Here is a 27,073-nt window from a genome sequence, read left to right as displayed (position 1 = left end):
AGTTTACTCTGCCTTGTTAAATTTACATATTCTGGACATTTCACAAAACTGGACAGTAATATACAGTCCTCCTAATTAGTGACATTCACTTAACATAATACTTTCATGATACAAACACATAAGATAGCTTGTGTCCATACTTGACACTGCCTTGTTAAATTTATATTTTTGTATATGTATATCATAGTTTATCCGATCATATTTATCAGGCATATGATCTGATTATAATGTTGTAGAGTTTATAAATAATAGAAGTGCACATATTAATGTTCAAGTGTAGGAATTTTTTCCTCTAAAATCTCTAAGTGATTTTCACACAAACAAATTAACTGCCTTTGGTTCTAATTGGCAGGGTTAGTTATGGCAATGCATTATGTACCATGGACTAGTCACACCATTAAAGTTTCCTCACTACCTTCAGGCTATTTTATTCAGACCACTACAAATGCCCTCAGGTCCACACTGAACGCCCAAGGCCTTCATCACATCACATTCTTTGCTGGTTTATTTCATTTAGAGAGAAAAGAAGGTTCTTCGTACACTTCAAAAACAATACCAGGCATAGCACTAACAGAAGACCTGCCTACTTGGGTTTTTTTATTCTTTCTTTGATATGGACGTTTGAGTCAGGAACTGACCATGTAGTTCTCAATAGTTCTGCCTCCACTTGCTGATTGCTGGGATAATGGGTGTTTTCCACCATGCACAACCATAAGAACTGCTTTATAGACACTGTAAGTTCTGCCTTTGTGTCAGCAGAAGGCAATAAATTAGAAATTTGCTCTGGTGCTTTCACAGACTGGGGAGTTGGTGGAACACACCCTATAACCAGTTACTGGCTTTAGTTATCAAATCATTTGACATTTCAGAGGTAATTCCATTAATTTCCTCCTTTTTGGATGTCATTTCTAATCAAAATTACCATCTAGTTTACTATGCCTGAGATCTTTTCAGTCTCATTGTTCCGTCCTAATGAATGACATTGTTCTTCGTGTCGTCATCCAATAGAAAAGATCAAGTTAGTCTACAACAACCTCTTTCTAGTCCCCCAACATCTGTCTCAGGCTAGAGGACATCCACTTAGAGAACTTCTGAAAAGTAAATCATTAATTAGACCAAAGGGAAGCTTACAAACACCTCACTGTCTGCTATGACCAATCCTCAGGTCCTTGTCTGCATTTTCAGCATCTCAGTTACCCCACAGGAGTATTCGATGCATACCTATAGCTAGAGTGGACCAGATCCTCATTATAACATGTCTTACACACTCTACCTTGATCTTTTCATCCAGAATGAAATTTGTCTTCTACCCATCTCTCTACAAAAACTGCAGGGTACTGAAGGCTTTCATTTGTTCCATTCATTTTTATTTTGCTTTAGGCACAGGGTCATGCTATAAGCCCAAGTTGACCTCAAAGTTGACACCATCCTGCCTCAGTCTCCTGAGTGTGGGGATTCTGTGCAAACTGAAGACGTTTAAGGTAAAGTACACCTTTTGACTTAAAGATACATCTGGCAATCAAGTAGGAATGATCACATTTGGGCTGGTGAGATGGCTCAGCAGTTAAGAGCACTGACTGCTCCTCCGGAGTTCATGAGTTCAAATCCCAGCAACCACATGTTGGCTCACAACCATCCATAATGAGAAACAAATTTAAAAAACTCTATGGGCTGGAGCAAGCGGGGCCAAAGCAAGAAGGAGAAGGGAAGTGCAGGGTGGGGAGGGGGAAGAAATGATTGATCACATTTAACAAAACCTAATAATATTTTCAAAACAACTCTTTGTCACTAATGAATAAAATCCCCCAGGAATCATGCTCTGAAGCCCAACAGGAACAGGGCTGCTTAAATCTTTCACTAGTTATCTTTAGTGGTCTTGTGATGTCTTCCCCTTAAAGTCGCCTTAAAGATGACGAGACAAAGGTCATGTTCTTAATCAAAACACACAATTACCCAACTCTAGCTTCCTGTTGCACCCCTTTACACAAGGAACTGGCCATGACTTGGCAGCTTTGATTAGTTACTTCATGTTCTTCAACACAAGCTGCAGTATTCCTTTTGCTAGGCTAAGATACCCTGACAAAAGCAACTTAATAGAAAAAAAGGTTTGTTCTGACTTACAATTTGAAGGGATAAATTCCACCGTGACACGGAAGGTGTGGTAGAAGGAGCAGAGTCTATTGGTCATGTTACATTCTCAGTGAAGAAGCAGAGAAAGAAAGTAAGAAGTTGAGCCAGGCTATAAACCCATAAGGCTGTATCCAAGTACTCACTCCCTCAGATGAGGCTCCGCCTCTTAAAGGTTCCACAAACTGTTCAAACAACACTAGTACCTGGACAAAAAATATCCAAACACACGAGCTGCATATAAGGGCTACTGTACAATCATTTGACAATAATCAAGAACCAGTATTCTCCAGGAACTTTCTATGTATATCCCACCTCATTGTTATGCTCATCTTTCTTTTATTAAATAAAATGTTTTAGTATGTGTATGCTTGTGGTGAGGTTTACACATGGTAGAGTCATGTGGTGTAGATCAGAACTCCCCTCCAACTAGGTAAATCCTGGGGATGGCCATCTCCCCAACTGACTGTTTTGTTTTAGCATAAGATCTCACAGAAGCCCTTTAAGGAAAAACCAAGTATTTGAGGAACTAAGTCTCAAATTTCACAGTTGAGGAAGCTACTAGTTAAGGCTCTATATTGTATTAACATGGTTAGTCAGGACCCAAGAAGATAATAGGTCCTAGAAGAGGTATTTCATTTTGAACAATTTAGGATTGTCCTAGTTTTTGTGACACTATTCTTGGGGAGACATCTACTCAGCCCTAATAGGGAACCAACCAAAGAATACCACCAAAGTCCTACCTGAGGCCAGGTGTGGTGGTATACACCTTGAATCCCAGCTAGCCAGAGCTATACAGTGAAATCCTATATTTAAAAAAAAAAAAAAAAAAAAAGATCTGGGGCTGGTGAGATGGCTCAGTGGTTAAGAGTGATTACTAACTGCTCTGATAGAAATTCAATTCCCAGCTTCCATACCAGGCAGCTCACAATTACCTGTTTTATATATATATATAAAACGCTTAAATAAATCTAACTTGATTTGATCCAGTGAGTTTTACTATGGTTCCTTTACAGGAAGTTTGGTGAAGAGTTATTTGTGGAAGCAGAAATGACTCGAAAGTTGTATCATCCCAGCACACGAGACAGCTCACCACAGCTAGAAATACCATATTACCCACAGGCAGCTCAGCATGCTGAAAAGTGCACCTTCCTGGTAGTTCTATTGTTCTGAGCCACTTCCAATCAGTTTAGCTCATCTCAGATGGTTTGAGATTGCATCTAGGTAGTTCTCACCATTTTTATATGCATAGGGAGGGAGAGGCCTAGAGAATCTAGTCAGTTTCAGGAACTTCCTGAAGCCTTTGAGTTATTTACTTTTTGAATTTAACAGTTCTTCCTGCAGGATGAATGTTTTGCCTCCTTTCAAACACCCTGTATCTTAAGGTGCTTCTCTCCAAGATGAAAGAATTTTGTTGAGAAGCTGGCTGATCTAAGGCTCTCAGAAGCCCTTATGAAAGGACAAAGGGAATTGGCTTCTATATCTTTGCAGATTAGACAAGATTCTGACTGGGAGCAGAGCCACAACCTTGAAATTTTTAAGATTTCAGTTCATGGGAACTTGGCATTTCAGCCTTGAAGAGACTGGTATTTCAGTGCCAAGGCTGCTTTGTGGTAGGTCTGTGTTACACTTAAAATATCCTGTGGGCTGGAGTGATGGCTCAGCAGTTAAGAGCACTAACTGCTCTTCCAAAGGTCGTAAGTTCAAATCCCAGCAACCACATGGTGGCTCACAACCGTCAGAAATGAGATCTGATGCCCTCTTCTGGTGCATCTGAAGACAGCTACATTGTACTGAGGCATAATAAATAATTATATCTTTAAATATATATATATCTCCTGTGTTCCCTTTGTGAAACATTTCTTCATTACTTTCCTGCTGACTTCATCCCAATTGTATAATTATTTTCTGCTGTTTTGTCCCATTTCACCTATAAACTATATGTAAGATGCTGTGCTTCTTTTGTTTGTTTCTATTTGTCTTGAGACAGGATCTCTGTATAGCCCTGACTTTCCTGAAACTCAAGTAGAACAGACTGTCCGTCCTTAAACTCGAAGATCCAACTGCCTCTGCCTCTCAAGTGCTGGTATTAAAGGGCATGCCACAATATCTTGCCTGATACTGTACTTCTTAATAAGGTTCCACAAGCCTCAGCTTGTGCAAGACCTCCTGATTTTAATCTTTCTTTATTATCTTTGTTTTCTCATCACCTGGACATTCTTCTTAGGACTCTGCCGCTGAAGAAAGACCCACTAGTCCACGTTTGTTTTAATGTTGGAGGAAAATGCTATGCAAAACCTAGCTTACTCTGTGTTCCTCTGATAAACACCATGACCCAACGCATGGTGTGGAGTGAAGGGGTTTTATTTCAATTTTCAAGTAACAGTCCATTGTCAATGGAAGCAAGTGCAAGAGGTCAAGGCTGGAAACTGGAGGCAGAAATTGAAGCAGAGACCATGGAAGAAGAGTGCTGCTTACAGGCCTGCTTTTGTTACTCAACCCAACCTGCCGAAGGGTGGAATTACTAGGTCCTCCCATATCAATCATTAATCTCAGAAATATCCCAGAGACTTATCTAAGAGGCTAAGCCGATGGAAGCATTTTCTCAGTTGAGTTTCTTTCTTCCAGATAAATCTACCTTGTGTCAACCTGACCAAAAAACAAAACAAAAAAACAATACAAGGATATAGTTAATAATTATTTGCTACTAAAAGACTGTCTTTGATAGTGATATCTTCTGGAGTTTTTTTGTTTGTTTTATTAGGGTTTGAAGGTGAGTGTTGTTCATTGTTTTGTTGTTGTTGTTGTTTTGACATAGTCTCACATTATCAGCTAGTCTGGCCTTAAAATGATATACCCCAGGTTGGTCCCTACTCACAACTCTGATCAAGTCTCTTAAGTTAAAGAATTACAGGTACTGGCCTCCACTCCTGTATCTTTATGGTGCTTTTAAAGAATCGTCCTTTTGGACTGAAGGAGCTGAGGAGGTTTGCAGCCCCAGTGTCAACCTGCCAGACACCCTGGAGCTCCCAGGGTGTCGACCACCAACCAAAGAGTACACATGGAGGGACCCATGGCTCAGGCTGCATATGTGGCAGAGGATGGCCTAGTTGAACATCAATGGGAGGAGTGGCCCTTGGGCCTGACGGGTGTTTGATGCCCCAGTGTAGGGAAATGCCAGGGCGGGAAGACAGGAGTGGGTGGGTGAGTGGGAGAGCCCCCTCATAGAGGCAGGGGGATGGGATAGGGAATTTCTGAAGGGGAGACCTTCTGAAAGGGGGAAACATTTGAAATGTAAATAAAGAAAATATCCAATAAAAAACTTCCTTTCATTCTTTTTTTTTTTAAAGATTTATTTATTATTATACATAAGTACACTGTAGCTGTCTTCAGACACACCAGAAGAGGGCGTCAGATCTCATCACGGGTGGTTGTGAACCACCATGTGGTTGCTGGGATTTGAACTCAGGACCTTCAGAAGAGCAGTCGGTGCTCTTACCTGCTGAGCCATCTTGCCAGCCCCCCTTTCATTCTTAATATAAAATTTTCTGTGTCTACATATAGCTCTTTCAATAGCCATTGTATTGGTTACTCATTGGGCCTTTTCAAGTCATACATCAACCCTGGGAAAACATTTTCTATAACTTATTTGATTATTTCTCATAGCATTCCTTTTTTACTCTTCTCTCCCTAGTATCCCCATTTTAGGGGAAGAAAATTGATAATTTATCTTTTTTTCTCCTCATATATTCTCCATATTGTGCTAATTTCTGAGTTTCTTTACCTTGATTTTGTGTGGAGGTGGGTAGGTTTGCTGCTGGGATTGAACCCAGACCTTATGTGTGCCAGGTAAGGGTCCCACCAGTGAGTTACATCCCCACTATATTATATTCTCTCTCCCTCTCCCTATTTCTCACACTGGATTTGCATTTCCTATGTACCCAAACAGGCCACAAAATGGCCATCCTCCTCAGATTCTTGAGTAGCTGACATTATAGCATGCACCATCACATCCAGTTTCTGATATGTATATTATCACATAATATGTAATTAGTTTTTGAGACATGGTCTTGAGCTCAGCTCTTTTCTTGAATTTCTGATCCTCCTGCCTCCACCACCCAAGTGATGGCATTATGGTCAAGCATGCATCACCAGTTCTGGCTTGTGATTCCCCCCTTCCCCAGACAGGGTTTCTCTGTGTAGCCCTGGCTGTCCTGGAACTCACTCTGGAGACCAGGCTGGCCTTGAACTCAGAAACTCGCCTCCTTGTGATAGTATTTTTAAATTTCAGCAATTATAATTGCCCATGGTTTTGTTTTGTTTCCTGTATCTTCCTTTTTTAAAGTTTATTTTTGTTTTCTATTTATTTTGTTTTGTTTTTCAAGACAGAGTTTTTCTGTGTAGCCCTGGCAGTCCTGGAACTCTGTATACAAAACCATACAGAAACCCACCTGCTCTGCCTCTTGAATACTAGGATTAAAGACATGTGCCAATACTGATAGTCCATATTCATGTAAGGCTATTATTGAAGAGTTTGCTATTTCCTCTTAATTTGTTGTTTTAGTTTGCTGGATTACTACTGTCTCCCCCCCCCCAATAGTTTGGGAATTGTTGTTTTGCTATGTTGGACATGTTTGATCCTTTCCTAATTTGTTGCTGTTATTCTCTTTCTTCCATGGAGCATATACTTTCATGAGCTGTCACAGAAGACTGTCTTTCTTCTTCTTCCCTCTATAGCAGTGGGTCTCAACCAGTGGCTCATAACCCCTATGGTGGCTGAATGACCCTTTCATAGAGGTCACATACCTGATATCTTGCATATCACATATTTACATTATGACTCATTACAGTAGAAAAGTTACAGTCATGAAGTAACAATGAAATAATTTTATGGTCTTTGGTGACCACATGAGGAATTATATTAAAAGGTCACAGCTTCAGGAAGGCTGAGAACTAGTACTCTATAGTATTCCTTTAACATCCTGCAATGTTGGTTTGACTGCTATAAATAGCATCCATTTGTGTTTGTCTTGAAAAAATCCTTAATCTTCACCAATTGTGAAAGTTAACTTTTCTGGATATATCACTCTTGGTTTAGAGTTGCTTACTTTCAGAACTTCAAATCTATCAGTTCATTCTTTTGGGGGTACAGATGGTCTATTTAGATATTCCTGCTTTGGTAAGATGAACTGATATTTCTCATACCATGCTAATAGTGTTTCTTTACTTTGTATTTCTGACATCTTGACTATGACGTATGGTGAATTTCTTCATTGTCCATATTGATTCAGTATTCTGAATGCCTGTTGTTTTTGGATGTCTACTTCATTCTCTAGGTTTCAGACATTCCTAGTATAATTTCATTAATCTATTATCTCTGCTCCTTGTACAATATGCCCTCCTAAATGCATCTCAGACTTCATGGAAATATCTGTTCATGCTTAATCTTCTCCTTATATGTCTCTCTGTATGGCTGTCTCCTCTTGGTATTCTCATCCCTTATGTTCTTCTGTGTTCTCTTGTCTGTTGTCGATTCTTCCTGATGTGGAAGTGTTTTTATTTAATTGACCATTTCCTTCACTTCCAGAATTTCTATTTGGTTTTTAATGTTTCAATTCCCTTCCTGAGTTTTCCCTTCATATACTGGACTTTCTCCTCCAGTTTATTAAATTTTCACTCTCTCTGGAGAAATCTCTTGTGTAAATTTTGGATAGATGTACTTAACTCATCCATCTTCTTGAGACTTCTTTATGGTCATTCTTTCTTATAAAAAGCAAAACTGAATTCTTTCTCAGACATGTCACCTACCTCACCGACTTTGGCTTCCATTATAAGGGAGTTATGAGGTTTGGAATGAGTGTTGTGATGAATTGCTTTGTCATTTAATTTTCTTTTGTTTTTTGTGTGTGTTGATTGGATTTATCTTAAAATTTTCAGTTCTCTTCCAACTCTCTAGTTGTCTTTTTTCTGTAAGTCTTCATGAATGTCAGCTATGAAGACTGTGAAGCCTGGTGTTGACTCCAAAGTGGGTTTACCCCACCTAGATGTGACAGCGTAACAACAGGAGCACCACACACTTATCACCAGAGTGGCCACATGGAATGGCCCACTGGAATGCTGAACTCTGAATCTGCCAGGGGCTGGAGTCAAATGCCAGCTTTACATTAAATTCTGACTGGGAAGAACAGTCAGAACTTCAGTCTTATAGTGATCTCTAAGAGCTTTTGAGCAAAAGGCTTTGCACAATGCTCAGTGCTGGGACCTCTAGACAAAAGCCCTATCCCATGGTGAACCCTAGAGGTGCTAAAACCAAATTTCTGGCTTGAAGATAAACTCAGGGACTGCTAAAACCAAAACCCTTGTTGTACTGACATCTGGGACCCCTGGAATTAAAGGTACTTTTCCAAGCTAAACTCTGAGACCACTACAGACAAAACTTGAGTCCTGAGGTGAACTCTCAGATGGCTCAGATCAAAGGCCAGGTCCCAAGGTGATCTCTGGGACCACTGGAGCCACAGACCAGGGTCTGAGGTAAACTCTGGGATCACTAAAGTCAAAGACTAAGTCCTTAAATAAGCCAATGGAGCGAAGGCCCTAGTTCCATCCTGAATTGTATGATTTCTACAGCCAGAGACCCTGTCCCGCCTCGAGTTTTGAAGTAATGTTTTTTAACACCATTTTCTTAAGCAAGATGTGTACACATGAAAAAGATCATTTTCAAATGCACACTGCCCTAGTTTGTTTTCTGTTCCTGTGATAAAACTTAACCATAGCCAGCTCAGGAAAGGAAGAGCTCTTTTGGTTCACAGCTAACAGTCCATCCCTGGGGGTGCCAAGGCAAGGCCTCAAAGCAGGTGCCTAGAGGCAAGAACTGAATGAAGCACAGACCAAGTGAGGTACAGCATTTGCATTCTTCTTCTTTTCTTTCTTCTTTCTTCCATCAGAGTAAAAATTCTGGGATATCCTGAATTGGCTTGTTGGGTTTTTTCAGTGACCATATGGGAGGGCCAAGTTCATGTTCCCATTGCCTTCTCCATCTTCATCCAATAAGGAGAAAACTTCTTTAGTTCAGCAGTTTGTTTTCAGCTAGCTGATCAGTCATGATGCGCTAAAGGGAAGCAGAGAAGGGGTAAGAGCTCCTGCATTAGGAAAGGGGTCTCGGGCTGGTGAGATGGCTCAGTGGGTAAGAGCACCCGACTGCTCTTCCGAAGGTCAGGAGTTCAAATCCCAGCAACCACATGGTGGCTCACAACCATCCGTAACAAGATCTGACTCCCTCTTCTGGAGTGTCTGAAGACAGCTACAGTGTACTTACATATAATAAATAAATCTAAAAAAAAAAAAAAAAAAAGGAAAGGGGTCCCTCCATTGCTGCAACCGACACACCTACACAGCCATCCTACTGCCATAAATGTGCCACAGCCAGGACTACCAGACCCAGCTAACTCGCTTTAAAATTAGTTTTATTATTGAGTTACAATAATTTTCTTATATTTTAAATATGTCAGTACTTTGTCAGATATTTACAATACATATTTAGTGTGACTTAATTTTAACATCATGTCTGTGTATCTGTGTGTGTGTGTGTATGTGTGTGTGTGTGTGTGTGTGTGTGTGTGTGTGTGTGTGTGTGAGGACCCGAGCTCATGTCCTAAAACCCACATAAAAACACTGGGTGTGGTGCACACAGCCAAAACTCTAGTTTGGGGAAGGCTGGGAATTCCTAGGATCACTGTTCAACCATTTTAACCTCATTAATGATTTCCAAGCCAATAAAAGACCCCGTTTCAAAGAATAACTTCCAAAAATTATTGGAGGATGACACCCAAGGTTGTCCTCTGGCCTACACAGACACATAACCACACCCACACTATACACACACACACACACATACACGTGCACACTTAAAGAAAGAAAAATTACCAGGTTTTGAAATCAAGCTAATGATAAATATATAGAGAGCCAGCTACTCAGAACAAGACAAGGAGATGACTTGTATCCAGGAGTCTGAGTGCAATCTGGGCAATATAGGGAGACCCCAACTCATAAATCAGGTAAATTTGTTTTTAAAATATATAGCAACAGGAACAACATTCCCAGAATACGGCAGGGAGTTGTGGAAAGGAACAGCCTAAAGCCAGCCCATAGTTTTCCTTAAATACTTTATTCTAATTTTTGAGCAAATGTCTATGATAAAATTCAAAAGACACAAGCAGGTGTGAAGCAAAAATGACAGCTTCCCTCCTATCATGCTCAGCTTCTCAGAAAGAGTTTCCTTAAGTTGTGACCCACACCTTCAACAATTTCCCACTGCCATAACCTGAGTCAGACCCAGCACAGCTCCTCCCTTGGATTAATGCCATCGCCATTAACACTTGGCACACTGTTAGCACTTTCCCATGAACTCCTTTATGGGTCTTCCACTGGCACTGACACTGTCTTCTTTTCATTATGTGTATCCCTAACGCTTCAACTCTTGATGTACAATATCGAAGGTCTGTTGAGTAAATTAATAAATAACAAATGAAGTGCATTGTTTCTAGGATCCTGCTGTGAGGTGTGACTCAAGCAGCAATTCACACAGGTCAACAGAGTCCATAGTCCATCTTGTAATAACCTCTCCCCAGAGGAGAGTTAAACAAACGAGTCCTCTGTCCTTGTAAATCTGAACGCACAAGAACTGATAAGGTACTAAGAGTACTCCCCAGAAGGCTAACTAGCTGTTTGTTAAGGTACTTAGAGTACTCCCCAGAAGGCTAACTAGCTGTTTGTTAAGGTACTAAGAGTACTCCCCAGAAGGCTAACTAGCTGTTTGTTAAGGTACTTAGAGTACTCCCCAGAAGGCTAACTAGCTGTTTGTTAAGGTACTAAGAGTACTCCCCAGAAGGCTAACTAGCTGTTTGTTAAGGTACTTAGAGTACTCCCCAGAAGGCTAACTAGCTGTTTGTTAAGGTACTAAGACTACTCCCCAGAAGGCTAACTAGCTGTTAAGGTACTAAGAGTACTCCTCAGAAGGCTAACTAGCTGTTAAGGTACTAAGAGTACTCCCCAGAAGGCTAACTAGCCCTGTGGCCCTTTGTTTCTTCATATAGGCTAGGGACTCAAAACTCCCTGACTTTCTCCTAAACCCTGTAACTTACTGAAGGTCTGGAGACTAACATATTTCCCAAACGGCTGGTAGTGCCCTTCTTTCTCCACATTCAGGATGCTGCTCCACGGTATAACTTTTCTAACCATTACAGAGATGGACCTGGACATGGGTATAATAAGGAGGAAGTTGTGTCATGTTCTTGCAAAAATGCTTACTGCTCCTTTTAGTGAATAGCTGAAGCTCTGCTTTTTCCAACAAATGTGCTGTCTCTGAAAAAAAATTAATTCTTTGAAATTTTCATACAATGCAATATGGGCATATTCACCACATACTCCTCCCAGATCCATCCTTAACCCTCAACTTTGTGTCTTTTTTAAAAATAATTCAAGTCTAATTTGTACTACCATATACTCCTGGTAACACCCAATGGAATGTGGTCAGCCTAACAGTGGACATACTCCATACGCTTAAGGAAAACTGACTCTCCCCTTCATGTTTCCTCTCTTGAAACAGATCTCGGATATAGTAGCTCTAGTTGTCTTGAGACTTGCTATATAGACAGGCTAGCCTCAAACTAAAATATGGAACTGTCACTGTCTCTGCCTCTCCAATGTTGGGATTAAAGGAGTATGCCACCGTACCCAGCCCATACTGTGTCTCTTTAAAGGGAAAGGGATGCTGAGGTCAAACAACTTACACAACTAAAAAGGATTACAACAGAACCTGAGAACTAGTAAAAAGAAGAGATGCTTTTTGGTCTGTTTTCTATTTTTGAGACAGTCTCTCTAGATAGACTCTGGCTGTGCTGGAACTATGTAGACCAGGCCTGCCTTTGCTCCCAAGTGTTAGGATTAAAGACATGTGTCACTACACTGTCGTAGGACAAAATATTTCTTTGGGGAACGAATATGTAAATTTTGACATTTTAGAATTGTATCTTTCATTTCTCGTTTTGTTTTGTTTTTTTGACACAAGATCTTACCTTAACTCAAGATGACCCTGAACTGGAGGCAACTGTCTTGTCTCAGCTTTCCAAATCCTGTAATTGCAGGAGTTCACCATCTTACCTAGATCATCTTTTATTTCTTTCCCTACAGCACATGTGTGGATGCCAGAGGGTAACTTGCAGCAATCACTTCCCTCCTACCTTGTGAGCCCCAGAAACTGAACTCAGGTCACTGGGCCTAGTGGCATTTGCCTCTAAGCCCTTTCATCAGCCATCATCCTTTTTTGGATGTTAGTAATTTGGTCTTTTTTTATTGATCAATCTACTTCAAGATTTATAAATTCTGTTGATCTTTTATTTAGACTTAATGATTTGTACTAGTTCCCAGTATTTCTTTTGATTATATTTTTACTCACTTAAATATATAGCATATACTACATTTTGAATGTTACTATGATTAAAATAAAAAAAGAAATCTTAAATGGACCTTAAAGGAATGAAGAGCCAAGAAAGTGGTAAATACATTACATCTTAACAAACAGTAACTGATTAAAGCATATTAATGTGTTGTGTAACAGAAAAAGAATGAGATACATAATAATTATATTTGAGGAAGGAGTCAAATGAATGAAGGTTCTTTTGATCCTTTTACTGTCTGTGGGGGAGGAAGGGACATATTAACTTTGGTTGTCATACTGTATGATGATCAGAAGGGAAGCTCCTGATGCTGCCTTCTCAGATCCCCTTGAGCCCTGTCTTCTCAGAGCTGAGGCTTACCTTCTCTACTCCAGCACCGCTGTCCTGGCTCAGCTTCCTTGGCTGACAAGAGTCCAACCTGAAGTCACCAAGCCTACCTGTCCTGAGTTGTCACTGTACCTTTCAGAGCTGTATACAATGCCACACTATTAAAATGAGAACCAGGCATGTAGTTCAGATGGGAGAGTGCATGACTCACAAGTATACACCACCCTCGGGATTCATTCCCAGCATCACATAAAACTAGGTGTGGTGGCTCACACCAGCAATATGGCTCAGCAGGTAAAGCAGTTTGCTGCCAAACCTGACACCCTGAGTCCATGCCTGGACCTACGTGGTGGAGGCTGAAACTGTTAGCTCTAAGTTGTCTTCTGACCTCCAACATGCAAGGGAAGGCAAGCATGCACCACCTCCACCTCCACACACGACAGACAGACAGACAGACAATTTTTCTCTCCCTTCTCTAGGCTGCTCAGAGGTGTTTCCTTGTGGCCCTCTTTATAACTGCACATTCCAAGAAGGCACATTTGCCAGGAGGTGCCTGCATCTACTCACAGCTTGAGGCCGCCATGCTAACACACTGGACCACACAGTATTTCCCCTTGCATTTTCCCTGTTCTTCCTCAACACCGATCCCCAGGTGGCACCTCTCAAATGAAGTAACAATACTTTAGCTTTGCCTTATGTTATTTTCTAGGGAACTCAAGTTTAGAAATTCCACTAAAGAATAAAAACAACATACAAGTTTCTAACTAATTAGGAAAAATTTAGAAAGTTTAAAAATATAATTCAGAAGATGCAATGGTTTAAACCAATACCACAATGTATAGTTTGACTCCCCAAAGAACCAATGGTTACATGTACACTTGAATATAAGGGTACTAAGTATAGTTATTGTACTACATATTAATTTAATTTATACACTAAGTGTAAATGGACTAAGTGCTTTAATTAAAAGATAAAAATTGTCAGACTAAATGGCAAGAATATGAAGGGTTTAGGACTAATTCAGGATAGAATGCTTGTCTAGCATGCAGGAGACTGTTTAAACTACAGCACTCAAGGAAAATGTGCACATTTGACATGAGCCCCTAATACATGACCCATTCCCCCAAGAAAGTACACACTTAGTGAAAGAACACCAAAATAATATATTATGAAGTTACAAGAAGGAAATAGGAAATTAAAGACCCAAGTTTTGATTACCATTCTCTGTGTCTCTGTGTCTCTCTTTGTGTGTGTCTCTGTCTGTCTATGTCTCTGTCTCTCTCTGTCTCTGTCATTCTCTCTCTCTCTCTCTCTCTGTGCTAGGGATGGACACTAGGCCCTTACACACACTAAACATGTGCTTTTATGCTAAGAAACACACCCAGCTTCTACTTCTGTAATCTTTAAACAAGACTAATGTTTCTCTCAATGATTATGAAAAAGTAAATTCCCTTTGAAACATTGCGACAATATTCATCGTAACCTTATCAAGCATGGAAATGAAATCTAAAACTGGGACTATCCCCTCTGACAATGAGTTTAGGTCTTTGCTCTGATTTCATTTCTGTTGAGGTGATAAGATGTTCCAACAGAAAGCAAAACAAAGGGGGAAGGATTTGGCTAAAATTCCAGTCCTTAACAGCAAGGAGGTCACCAGATGGGAAGCTTGAGCCAGCCAGTCACACCAGACCCATGGTCAAAATCAGACAGAAATAAATGCACCCATGCTCCTCTAGCTTGCTCATCAAGCTAATTCAGAACTCCATGCCAGAGAATGGGTCCACCACCAACGAGTTGAGTCTTCCTGCATCAATTAGCAAGATAATTCTATGTCTATACTTGACCACAGGGCAAGCTGATCTAGATAACTCCCCAAATGAGGCTCTCTCCTGAGGTGATTCTGTATTTCAACAAGGTGACAATTGGAGGTGCCTAGTCTTGAAATGCTAAGTTTGGTTGATATACATAGGAGTCCTGCCCTGTTCTGAATATAAATGGAGTAGATGTGAATTGGGGGGCTGAGTGGGGGACTCGAGGAGAGAATGCGGGGGGTGTGGCTGGGAGGAGAGAAGGGAGGAAAAACTTGTGTCAGAGATATAAAAGAGAATAAGAAAAAAATAAAAAAAAACTAGCTACCACAGTCTCTAATACATCCTGGTGACTTTTATTTCTTCTTCCTTTTTTTTGTTTGTTTGGCTTTACTTTTTTGAGACATTTCTCTGAATAGCCCTGGCTGTCCTGGAACTTATCCTCTGTAGACCAGGCTGTCCTTGAACTCACAGAGATCCACTTGCCTCTGCCTCCCAAGTGTTAGGATTAAAGGTGTGTGTCACCACAGACTGGCTCTGGTAACTTTTCAAGAGGAGACATTCAAAGTCTTTCTTCTAAGCATGGCAGGAGTAGGAGATAAAGACCATCCTGGCTGTGCTAGAAACGCATCTTACAAGGAAAAGAGACAGCCGCTGCCTGTAACAGGAGCGATGTTTACCTGCTACACTTCATACAAGGGGCAAATTTCTGGAATTTACAAAGAATTGCAGAAAATACTAAGGGTTTAAAAACTGCCAGTCAACAAACTGGCAAATAAACTGAAAGGACAGTTTGAAATATAAAAACAAAAACAAAAAAAAGTGGCCATTGAAACCAGGGCCCAGACCTTAGTAGGCCCTGAGACCTCAGCACAACTGACTCCCTGATAGAAGCGCCATTTGGGTCATACACTCAGCACTTAACACAGCACCATCTGCCAAAACTGAAACAAGGCCTCATCCACCACACTCCATAGAGTCCTGGAAAAGTCTCAAAGTACACTATTTCGTTTCTCCAGTTCTGCTTCTGGGTCTTGTTAACTGAAGTATGTCAATTCCCAACATGGTTTTTGTGCTAAAAGATCATCCTGAAAAAGGCTCAGTGCTACACTGGGATCCTGAGCACCCATTTGTGTACCCAGCAGGGTAATAAAAACTTAAACCCACGTCTGAGCAGTCTCCTCTGGTGAATATCCCACAGAGCCATAAATATTTTTTATTAAATATTTTTCAATATCCCTAGCCATCAGGCAAATGCTGAGATACCATCTAACCCCAGGAGGGCTACCATCAATAAATCTAACAAATGCTGAAAATGATATAGACAGAAAGAAACCCTTACTCACTGTTGGTAAGGGTGTAAACTAATACAGACACTGTGGGATTGAGTTTGGATTGTCCTCAAAAAGTTACAAAAAGAAGCCTGACGTGGTGGTACACGCCTTTAATCTGAGCACTCAGTAGGTAGATCTCTCCGAGTTGAAGGCCAGCCTGGTCTATAAAGCTGAACAGGTTCCAAAAGAGCCAGAGAGACCCTGTCTTAAAAAAAATAAAAATAGGCCTACTGTATGATTCCATTATTTTACTCCTCACTATACCCAGAGAACTCTGGACCTTACCAGAGAGACATTTCCCATGTTTACTATTGCTTTATTCACTAGAGCAAAGAATTAGAATCAACTTTCCTGCCCATCAACATATGAATGGATAATGACAATGTGATACACAAATAAAAATGTACTACTATTTAGCTCTAAAAGAAAATGTGATTACGTCAGGCAATGATGGTGTACAATTTAACCCTAGCACTCAGGAGGCAGAAGCAGGCAAATCTCTAAGTTCAAGGTCAGCCTAGTCTATGTGAATTCCAGGACAGCAAACCTGCCGCCCCTCCTACCCCAACACAAACAGCCAAAAAAAAAAAAAAAAAAAAATAGCAAAAGCAAAGTGATTGCAACATTTGCAGAAAAATGATCGATCCAGAATGTATAATATTAAGTGAGGTCACATGACCTCAGAAAAAGGTGCATGCTCTTCATATGCAGAATACAGCCAATAATATATGTGTACTTATAAACAAATGTGTAAGTGGAGGCAGGACAACATATAGGAAAGAAGAAAGCCTAAGTCTTAGAGGATGCAGAAGGACTGCAAGCAGGAAATGAATTCAAAGTGTGAAAGGATAGAAAGCTAACTGTCTCTAGTTCAACTCTGACAGGGATTTTTTTTTTTTTTTAGTTTGGGTAGTGGATATGTGCATAAAAATGCATTCAAGAGTTAAATATAAATCCAGTGTGAGGCTCTATAGCTTCTAACTAGCTATTCAAATTGTAAAGAAGTTCACTGACTTGTACAGTCTTTGGGTCTGTTTTGTTTTGTTTTGTTTTGTTTTTGGAGGGGGTATTTATTTGCAATGCTCTTTTATAATAAAAAATTGTTTTTAATTTAAAAGCAATTAAAAAAAAAGAACCACTGAGTGTAGACTCAGTGTATATGAATCCTAAGAAAAACATCCAGTAGACTGGACTCTGGTCACTCAACTCTGTGTGTGTGTTGTATTCATTCGTGTGAATGTATGTTTGTTTGTTTTTTTAAGAGCATTTCTTGGGAAGGATGTGGTAACCAGCAAAAGGGTCATTTAGTCACTGGGAAGGGATGGCCCTTGCGCAAGATGATGTCAGTTAGCAAGATGAACAAAGATGTGCAGATGAAAGCAGTGACTAACCAAAAGCTAATAGAAATCTAAATGACTTGAGTGTGGCTGGAAGGATGAGATGAAGGGGCACCATACAGAGGTAATTAAAGGAAAAGGCCTGGAACACGGTCCTGTGGATCACTCCGAAAGGCAGAGCCCTGGTACCTGACAGTGTAAAGAAGGAACTCCTACAGAGAACAAGAATATCCCTCGTACAACATACCAGGTAATGTAAGGGTGGATTAGAATGTGCTGTTCTGTGGATTTATTTCTGAAAGTAAAACTTGCTGTAATTAGAAATTGATTTCCCAAAATAAAGTCTTGTTTTTTGTATGATAGTATACAGTTTTCAGTTTTTAAAAAAAAAAAAAAAAGCATATTTTGGAGCTGGACAAATGGCTCAGTGATTAAGAGTATTTGCTGCTCTTGCGCAGGTCCTGGGTTCAGTTCCCAGCACCCATACTGGCAGATTACAACTGCCTTTTAATTCCACTTCCAGGAAATCTGATGCCCTCCTCTCTGACCCCTGTGGGTTCCTATACTTAGGGTAAACAAACTCATGTAGACACTCACACATGCATGTAAATAAAAATCTAAAATGGAAAAAAACTGCAATTATGACATCAATTTAATCATTACAAGTTATATCTATATGTATATGTGTGTATATATACACACACACATATATACACACACACACACACACACACTAATGAGTTAGAATAAAAATGGCTCAAAATAACAGAAAACAAAGTTAATTAAATTTTAATGCATATCGGTGATAGAATCCAAATAAAAATACTCTATTTTCATAGTTAAAAGTTTCTTAAATCAGATCTTCTTTCAAAGTGCTTTCATGTTTTAATTAGAGAATCACTTTATTCAAAAATCATTTTATTTACAGTTACAACTTTTGTTTTGTTTTTAAACCCACTCGATGTGTGTGTTCTTCATATTGATATTAAATACCTGAAGGAGTTGGGATCTTATGAATACAGCCAGGACAGCAGTGGAGAGAGTCATGAACAAAGACATCGCAGTCCACACAAAAAACATTTTGGCACACTGTGCAAACATAGACCTGCAATGGAAAGGAGAAAGGCAGATAAAATTAGTTTCCAAAAGTTAAGAACTGCATAGCCAAAAGACAATTCAGTTGCCTTGTTCCCTATATTCTTCAATGTTTCCCTACCCTCCTACACACCTTATTAACCCCAATGTGTTAAATCTAACACAATTTCCTCAAACCTCACACATTTTTTCCCTCTTCAGCCAGCCCTTTGGAGCTCTTAGAGAAAGGCCTTTCAATTGCAGTATATGGCAAACAGAGCTGGGAGGGTAAACACGCACTTATAATTCTAGCACTTGGAAAGTGGAGGCAGTGGGAGAAATAGCCTTCCCAACAGGTTACCCAATATCAATGGTCAAACCTGAAAATACATAGCAATGCACAGAGCAGCCTTCGCTTGTGTATTTAGGTACGGACAGACAGACTGACGGGTGGGTGGGTGGATGAATGAAGAGCTCAAAGGATGAAGCACTTTACCATGCAAACATGAAATTTTTTGTTTTTTGGTTTTTTCTTTCTTTTTGAGATAGGGTTTCTCTGTGTAGCCCTAGCTATCCTGGAACTCACTTTGTAGACCAGGCTGGCCTCGAACTCAGAAATCCGCCTCCCTCTGTCTCCGGAGTGCTGGGATTAAAGGCATGCGCCACCACACCCAACTAATACTATATTTTTAATACTTCTAAACTAAATGCAATGTTGCTTGAAAAACCAAAAAGTATTTAAAATCTCTCAGTAGTAGAATAAGAATGAGAATGACAAAACTATTTAAATTATTTTGTTCCCATTTTACCTCTACCTTATTGTCTTTATAGGGAACAAACTTCTTATGGTGTCACTGTTTCAGTATTTCTTGTGTATTAATGTTGAAAAGCCAATAAACTTACATGTTGGTCTTTCAATTCCCCCTGACATCCATAACAAAACCTGAAAAAAAAAGTTTGAGAATCATTTTTCTAGTTTTCACTCATTAAAATAATTTAATAATTATATGTGACTTTTAGGGAGAGTCTTAGTTTTGGATTTTTGGGTTTTTTTTTTTTTTGATCTTTCAATATGAGTTATATTTTTTTCTTTTTCCAATTTTTTATTAGGTATTTTCTTCATTTACATTTCAAATGCTATCCTGAAAGTCCCCTATACCCTCTCCGCCCCCTGCTCCCCTACTCACCCACTCCCACTTCTTGGCCCTGGTGTTCCCCTGTACTGGGGCATATAGTTTGCAAGACCAAGGGGCCTCTCTTCCCAATGATGGCCAACAAGACCTTCTTCTACTACATATGCAGCTAGACACAAGCTCTGAGGGTACTACTTAGTTCATATTGTTGTTCCACCTATAGGGCTGCAGATCCCTTCAGCTCCTTGGGTACTTTCTCTAGCTCCACCATTGGAGGCCCTGTGTTCCATCCAATAGCTGACTGTGAGCATCCACTACTGTGTTTGCCAGGCACTGGCATAGCCCCACAAAAGACAGCTATATCACGGTCCTTTCAGCAAAATCTTGCTGGTGTATGCAATAGTGTCTGCATTTGGTGGCTGATTATGAGATGGATCCCTGGGTGCAGCAGTCTCTGGATGGTCCATCCTTTCGCCTCAGCTCCAAACTTTGTCTCTGTAACTCCTTCCATGGGTGTTTTGTTCCCAATTCTAAGAAGGGGCAAAGTGTCCACTCTTTGGTCTTTGTTCTTCTTGAGTTTCATGTGTTTTGCAAATTGTATCTTGGGTATTCTAAGTTTCTGGGCTAATATCCACTTATCAGTGAGTACATATCATGTGAGTTCTTTTGTGATTAGGCTACCTCACTCAGGATGAAACCCTCCAGATACATCCATTTGCCTAGGAATTTCATAAATTCATTGTTTTTAATAACTGAGTAGTACTCCATTGTGTAAATGTACCACATTTTCTGTATCCATTCCTCTGTTGAGGAACATCTGGGTTCTTTCCAGCTTCTGGCTATTATAAATAAGGCTGCTATGAACATAGTGGAGCATGCTGGATCCTCCAGTTGTACTATGTCCAATTTTCTGAGGAACCGCCAGACTGATTTCCAGAGTGGTTGAACAAGCTTGCAATCCCACCAACAATGGAAAGAGTGTTCCTCTTTCTCCACATCCTGGCCAGCATCTGCTGTCACCTGAATTTTTGATCTTAGCCATTCTGACTGGTGTGAGATGGAATCTCAGAGTTGTTTTGATTTGCATTTCCCTGATGATTAAGGATGTTGAACATTTTTTCAGGTGCTTCTCAGCCATTTGATATTCATCAGTTGAGAATTCTTTGTTTAGCTCTGTGCCCCATTTTTTAATGGGGTTATTTGATTTTCTGGAGTCCACCTTCTTGAGTTCTTTATATATATTGGATATTAGTTCCCTATCTGATTACAGTATTATTATTATTGCCTAGTCTGTTGTCCTTTGCAGTACACACAATAACCCTGTTTATAATTCCTAAGAACAAGAAAAATTATACAATATGTCCCAGGTCATCACATAGCCCAAAATTTAGTTCTTATTTTCATTATACACATGCTTTCTGAACTAGAACACTATGAGAATTTGATGCCTACAGAAAACTATCTGAGCCGGGCGGTGGTGGCACAGACCTTTTTTTTTTTTTTTAAAGATTTATTTATTTTATGTATATGAGTACACACTTTAGTTGTACAGATGGTTGTGAGCCTTCATATGATTGTTGAGAATTGAACTTAGGACCTCTGCTTGCTCTGTCCAACCCCACTTGCTCTGGCCAAAGATTTATTAGTATAAGTTCACTGTAGCTGTCTTCAAACACACCAGAAGAGGGTATCAGATCTCATTATGGGTGGTTGTGAGCCACCATGTGGTTGCTGGGATTTGAACTCAGTACCTTAGGAAGAGCAGTCGGTGCTCTTACCCACTGAACCATCTCACCCAGCCCCAACCTTTAATCCCAGCACTCGGGAGGCAGAGGCAGGCGGAATCTGAGTTCAAGGCCAGCCTGGTCTACAAAGTGAGTTCCAGGGCTACACAGAGAAACCCTGTCTCGGAAAAAAAAGAAAGAAAACTATCTTTTAGTTATCCCAAATACGGTATGTACCCTAGATGAGTACACCAAGGAATTTGTTCATATAAGGGATGCCTGTGGCTTTGTTTTTTCAGGACGGGCTCGTATATACCTTAGTAGTACAATACAAGCTTAGCATGTATAAAGTCCTAAAAGCAATAACATCATCCCTGTCTATGGGTCCTTAGAATGTATTACAAAACAGCAATCTTAGCTGGGTGGTGGTAGCACATACCTCTATTCCTGGCAGAGGCAGGCAGATCTCTGAGCTTAAGGCCAGTCTGATCTAGGACAGCCGGGGCTACACAGAAAAACCCTGTCTCAGAAAAACACACAAACAAAAAAACAAAAATTCCCCAGCAATCTTTTTATTCTCTTCACCTCATTTCTACCTCCTCTGAAGTATCTTTAACATTTTTTTTAAAAAGATAGCTCAGCAGTTAAAAGCACATGCTGTTATTCCCATCACATGGGTCACAACCTCCAGGTCCAAAGCCTCTAACCTCTACCAGCATCTATACTCACATTCATGTCAACACATACACATAGGTGAAAATAACAAAATCATCTTTTAAAATGTAGCTGACACTCTTGTAAGTGTGCAGTTTTATTTATAAGTACTAGCCATGAACCTTCAACTATGCAAGAAATTGTCTTTTAACCCTCTTGATCCAAAAACGTGTATATGTATATATTTCCTTTTTTTTCTTTTGTTTTTTTGTTTTTTCTTGTTTTTTGAGACAGAGATTCTCTGTGTAGCCTTGGCTATCCTTGAACTTGCTTGATAGCCCAGGGTGGACTTGAACTCACAGACAGCAGCCTGCCACGTGCCACCACATGTGGTATTTCTATATAATTAAATCATCAACTTGGACAAAACAACACTCACTAGTTAGTCTATTCCACATATAAATTCTATTCCACAGCTCTGACAAGTATGTTCATGTGTGTGGTATGAATGTGTGATGGTGCATGTGCAGGTACATGTGGAGGCCACGGTCATTAACCTGGTGTCTTTTTTTGATCACTCCATTTTATTTTTGTTTTGTTTTACCCAATTCAAGGTTATCTTTAAGATAATGTTTCTTACTGAACCTGGAGCTCATTGACTAGCTAGTCTAGTTGGCCAACAAGCCCCAGTGTGCCCACCCCCAGTGTGCCCACCCCCGGTGTACACACTGATAGGCCCAGCCTTTTACCTGAATGCTGGGGATCTAAACTGCAGACCTACTGTCCACACACACAGCAATATCCAACACCTGAACAACTGGGCCCATCTCCTCAGTCCCTAATTTTCCTTTGGTGATAATTAATTCCAAGCTTACTTTCCTACATAACTGGCACAATTTAGCTCTAATCTTTCCGTGAATAGCCTAAACAGCCTCTAAATACATTTAACTCTCAGGAAATGCATTCTTTTCATCCCCTCAAGACATCTTTCTTAGAGAATTCTAACTTTCCAAAACAAGACTGACTACTCTCCCTGAAACAGACGTCACCATCATCTCCACTCGCCCTTGTCCTAAGCTTTGTCCCTTCGGCTTGTTCGCAGTTAGAGGCAGATCCTCAGATCCCTTGTCCTTCTCCTCCTCAGTCCTACTTCCTCTACAACTTCCCCTAAAGCATCTCTTTAGGGGAAGTTGCTAAGCAATTTTTATAACATTTCATTTATCTATCTGTGCGTGTATGCGTGTGAGCATTTGTGTGCTGTGGTGTACATTTAGAACCCAGGACATCTTGTGGAGTCAATTCCCTCCTTCTATCATGGGGGTCCTTGGGATTCAACTCAGTTCATCGGGCTTGGTGGCAGGTGCCTTTATGTACTAGGCCAGGCCTCCGCCAGAAGAGTCTTTTTGAGACCTCACAAGTCTCAAAACATCTTTATGTTTTTATAAACACAAAGAACTTGCCTACCTGGGGATATAATTTAAGTCAGTTATACTTTTCCCTAAAAGATTTGAGGGTGAATGTTCTCATTAGCACCTGGTGTGGCTAATAGTGTGTTTTGCTGCATATTTTGAACTTTCACAATTGTGTAGAAAATTGTTTTTTAAAAGGAAAATACTTCCTTGAACTACTCAATGATTTCCTAGCCTACAATGTATCTTTCTTTTCACATTATTCTAACAGTGGGCCTTCTATATGAACTCATGCTTCACCTTTAACTCTCCTATTTACACCTCATTAACACCTTTTAATCCTACCATCTTTCTTCAACTCTATCTTCAAATCCATCTACTAGGCTTTTCATTAAGTTCACACTTACATGAAACCTGAAACAATGCAACTTTAGTTTTGATTTGCCAGTTTGAACCAATTATCAAAAAAAGTTCATACCATCTAGTATCAGTAAAGTTTGGGCAAATAATATATAAAGCCTCTTTAAAGGACAAACTTACAACATCTACCAAAACTCATATAACTTCCGACTCAACAAGTCTACCTGAGAATTTGTCCTGCATATTCTTGTACAACTATTTGGAGATACAGACATGGGCATTACTTGTTAACAGCAAAGAGATAATCTTAAATAGTTAATAGAAGGCAATTGGTTATGTAAGTCATAGAATATAATCCAAGAAAGATGATGTAATTTGAGAAGCAAGGCTGATCTAGACATACTTATTTGAAATTACTTCTTTTGCATATGTAGTGTAAGTGTCGCATACATGTATAAGCCAGAGGTTGGTACAGGGTGCCTTCCTCAATCCTCTACCTTGTTTTAAGAACCAAGGTCTTTCACTGAACCTGGAGCTCACTGAATGGCTAGGCTAGCTGACCTACTGAATCCCTGGAATTCTCCTGTGTCTGCCTTACAACACTGAAATTACAAAAATATGAGGCCACATCCAGCATTCTTTATGTGGGCGTTGGGTATCCAAACTCAAGTCTTCACTCTTGCATAGTAAGTATCCTTACCCACTGAGCCATCTCTTCATCTGTATATTAAATTTCTTCTACACTATCTTTAAGTATGAAAAGTGATGAATTATTATATTATTAAGTGTGAAAAGTGATGCATTATTATATATGAAAAATATAATTATTTTGTGATCAAAAGTTCTCAAATGCTGATGCTTTTTTAAATAAAAAGTCATTTCCTAAAAAAAAAAAATCTATAACCAACCAAGACCACTTCCATTTCAGCTTTTACTACTGGAAATGTCAGTAAGAAAATAACCACAGGTTCTTGATTATGTTCAGCTAGCCTCTTCTCTCCAGTAATATTCAAGAAGGCCAGAGTTAGGTATTCATAAATTTTGGGGGTGGTTGTTAAATTACTGACTGCTGAAAACTGGCCATTGGCAGGGCCATTTTATTAAAGGACTCAGAAAATATAGGCATAGAATCTCCTAGGGCTGGAAGTGCAGGCAGCTGCATAGGTGCTAGGAAGCCAACCTGGGTTCTAAGAGCAGTGCACACTCCTAACCATTGAGCCACCTTTCTAGCCCCCACCCCAGCTTCTGCTCCCTACCAAACCAATATAATATTACTCTTAACTTACTCTTTATTACTATTATTCTTTATTATATATTACTCTTAATTATAAATATGAGTTTAAGGAAATAAACAGATTGCTAGACATAAAGACTGTTATATATCTCATTTTCTATATTAGAAATCTTACAAATTAATATGACTTTAAGGAGTTGTTTCAATCACTAGCTTACCATTGTGACATATAAATTAATCAAAATTCATATACCTTTCTCCTTTATATTCTTCTAGGGGAATTTCTTGAAAAGCATCCAAAGGAAATAAATGATGGTAAGATCTTGCCAGATGAGGTGCAGACACCAAAGTAAGACCTAATGCAGAAAGACAGAGACATTAACAAGCCTGGCCTCATAAAGACAAAGGCTAAAAAGTCAAGAGATATACTTAGAAAAAATGCTTTCAAGTGTTTTCATTTCTCTTTTTCTAGTAATGGGGATCCAATCTAGGGCCTCACACACACTAGAAAAGCTGCCACTATACTACATAGCCAGCACTCAAGGATTTTTAGGACCCTGAGTACTTTTTAGCTGTAGCCATGAAAAGATATTTCAGGATAGAATTCAATCTGTCACTAAATACATGACCCAAAAAGTGCCTATTAAAATTATCATAGTGTTTTTAAAGAAAACATTTACCAAAAAGAGAATCAGGAAAGTTCTGTGGTGCTATGCTTATTTTTAGAAATTAATTACTAGGGCTTGAATGAAAAAAGCGATCTATTTTTCTTTATACAAGTTAAATATATAATAAACAAGATTCAACATTTATGTTTAATTCGGCAGCTACATAATTACGAATTTAGTTAATGCTAATTTACTTAGTAAGGAATAATAGGGTTCTTACCACATATTTTACATTCAACAGGAAGCTCACAGTACTTTGCTCGACACTGTGGGCAGAAGTAGCCTCCCAATGTAAGCCCTGGCTCAGTGCTATTATTATCCAAATGCCTATGGGTGGAAAAAGTTATTTTTAAAAGATGAAAAGAGCTAAAGAAAGTATGTTATTCAAACCCAGCAGTCAGGAGGCAGAGGCAGGTGGATGTCTGTGAGTTGAAGCCCAGCCTGGTCTAATAGTGAGTTCAAGGCCAGCCAGGACTACACAGTAGTACCCTGTTTCAAAAGATAAAATAGATAAAATTTTATTGGAAAACATGTATGTCTTTTCGCTCACTAATGCTGTTCTTTTTTCTGTCTTCAGTTTTAAAGTTTCTCTTAGAGTCTTTGAGTTATTTTTTCTCTCTTGATGACTAATCTGTTAGTTCCATCCAGTCTGTTTTTTCTTTTCTTTTCTAAGATTTAGTTTAGTTTTAATTCTGTGTATGTGTGTGTGTGTGTATGACTGGGTATGTGTACATGAGTACAGGTGTCCTCAGAGAGCAGAGGTGTCTCATAGGCAGTTGTGAGCTGCCCAGGGTAGGCGCTAAGAAACAGACTCTGGTTCTGTGGAGGACATACACCGTATGACTTAACCACTGAACTATCCCTTCAGCCCTCCAGTGCACTTTTCATCTCAGACATTATATTCTTCATTTCTAGAAGCTTCATTTGAGTTCTTTTTATACAGTTTCAACTTCTCCTTCACTTAGAGACTAGAGAGTGTATTACATTGGCTATTTTAATACTGTCGTCTATTAATTCTAGCAAGCGTTTTCTGGCTGTTTCCATTCTGTAATTTTTCTGTTATTCTCACTCTCTCATATTTTCTCATTACCCCCATCTTCCTTCTTCCTCCTCTCTCTTCCCAGTGTTTCTATATAACTCAAGCCAGCCTTAAATTTGCCGTGACCCTCCTTTCTCGTGCCCAAGTGCTGGTCTGTGGTGATGTACAGCAGCAGCACAGCTGGCAGCCTAGACACTTCTGCATCCTGTGAGAGATTGTAATCTGTGTTGTTCTGGGTGCTAATTTTTTTTCCTCCATAAATATTTAGAGCTTTATTTTAGAATGAAGTAACTTAGGTACTTACTGATCTACTCAAAAAAATGTTTTAAGTATCATTCGCCTAGCCTCATAGCTAGTCTCATTATTGTGGGCTCTCTAAAATGTCTTTTGT

At 39.6% G+C, this 27,073-nt stretch overlaps 2 protein-coding genes across 4 annotated transcripts in view; both read right to left on the bottom strand.

Moving 5' to 3' along the window:
• LOC110289217 (baculoviral IAP repeat-containing protein 1a) overlaps positions 1-2,162 on the bottom strand; it is a 50,288-nt gene extending 48,126 nt beyond the window's left edge. Inside the window, exon 1 of the mRNA XM_085830883.1 lies at positions 2,122-2,162. The gene's annotated coding sequence lies outside the window, so the exon portion shown is untranslated. The remainder of the gene's footprint in view (positions 1-2,121) is intronic.
• LOC110307932 (general transcription factor IIH subunit 2) overlaps positions 1-27,073 on the bottom strand; it is a 45,101-nt gene that overhangs the window by 4,027 nt on the left and 14,001 nt on the right. The window contains exons 13-17 of one of the 3 annotated variants that reach the window (XM_021180218.3): positions 25,864-25,970; positions 25,229-25,331; positions 19,365-19,404; positions 18,381-18,492; positions 6,716-9,235 (exon numbers count right to left, since the gene is read on the bottom strand). In XM_021180218.3, the coding sequence (XP_021035877.1) occupies positions 9,222-9,235; positions 18,381-18,492; positions 19,365-19,404; positions 25,229-25,331; positions 25,864-25,970 (376 nt within the window). In that variant the 3' untranslated portion in view covers positions 6,716-9,221. Of the gene's footprint in view, positions 1-6,715; positions 9,236-18,160; positions 18,493-19,364; positions 19,405-25,228; positions 25,332-25,863; positions 25,971-27,073 lie in introns of those variants that run through there. The other 2 variants (XM_029468288.2, XM_021180220.3) reach the window with 2 other exon arrangements.

The sequence above is a fragment of the Mus caroli genome, unplaced genomic scaffold (assembly GCF_978045245.1).
Source record: "Mus caroli unplaced genomic scaffold, Mus_caroli_1 scaffold_15, whole genome shotgun sequence".
In the NCBI taxonomy this organism is placed as follows: domain Eukaryota; kingdom Metazoa; phylum Chordata; class Mammalia; order Rodentia; family Muridae; genus Mus; species Mus caroli.
The sequence above is the reverse complement of the archived record's forward strand: the minus strand, read 5'-3'. Positions and strand labels throughout refer to the sequence as shown.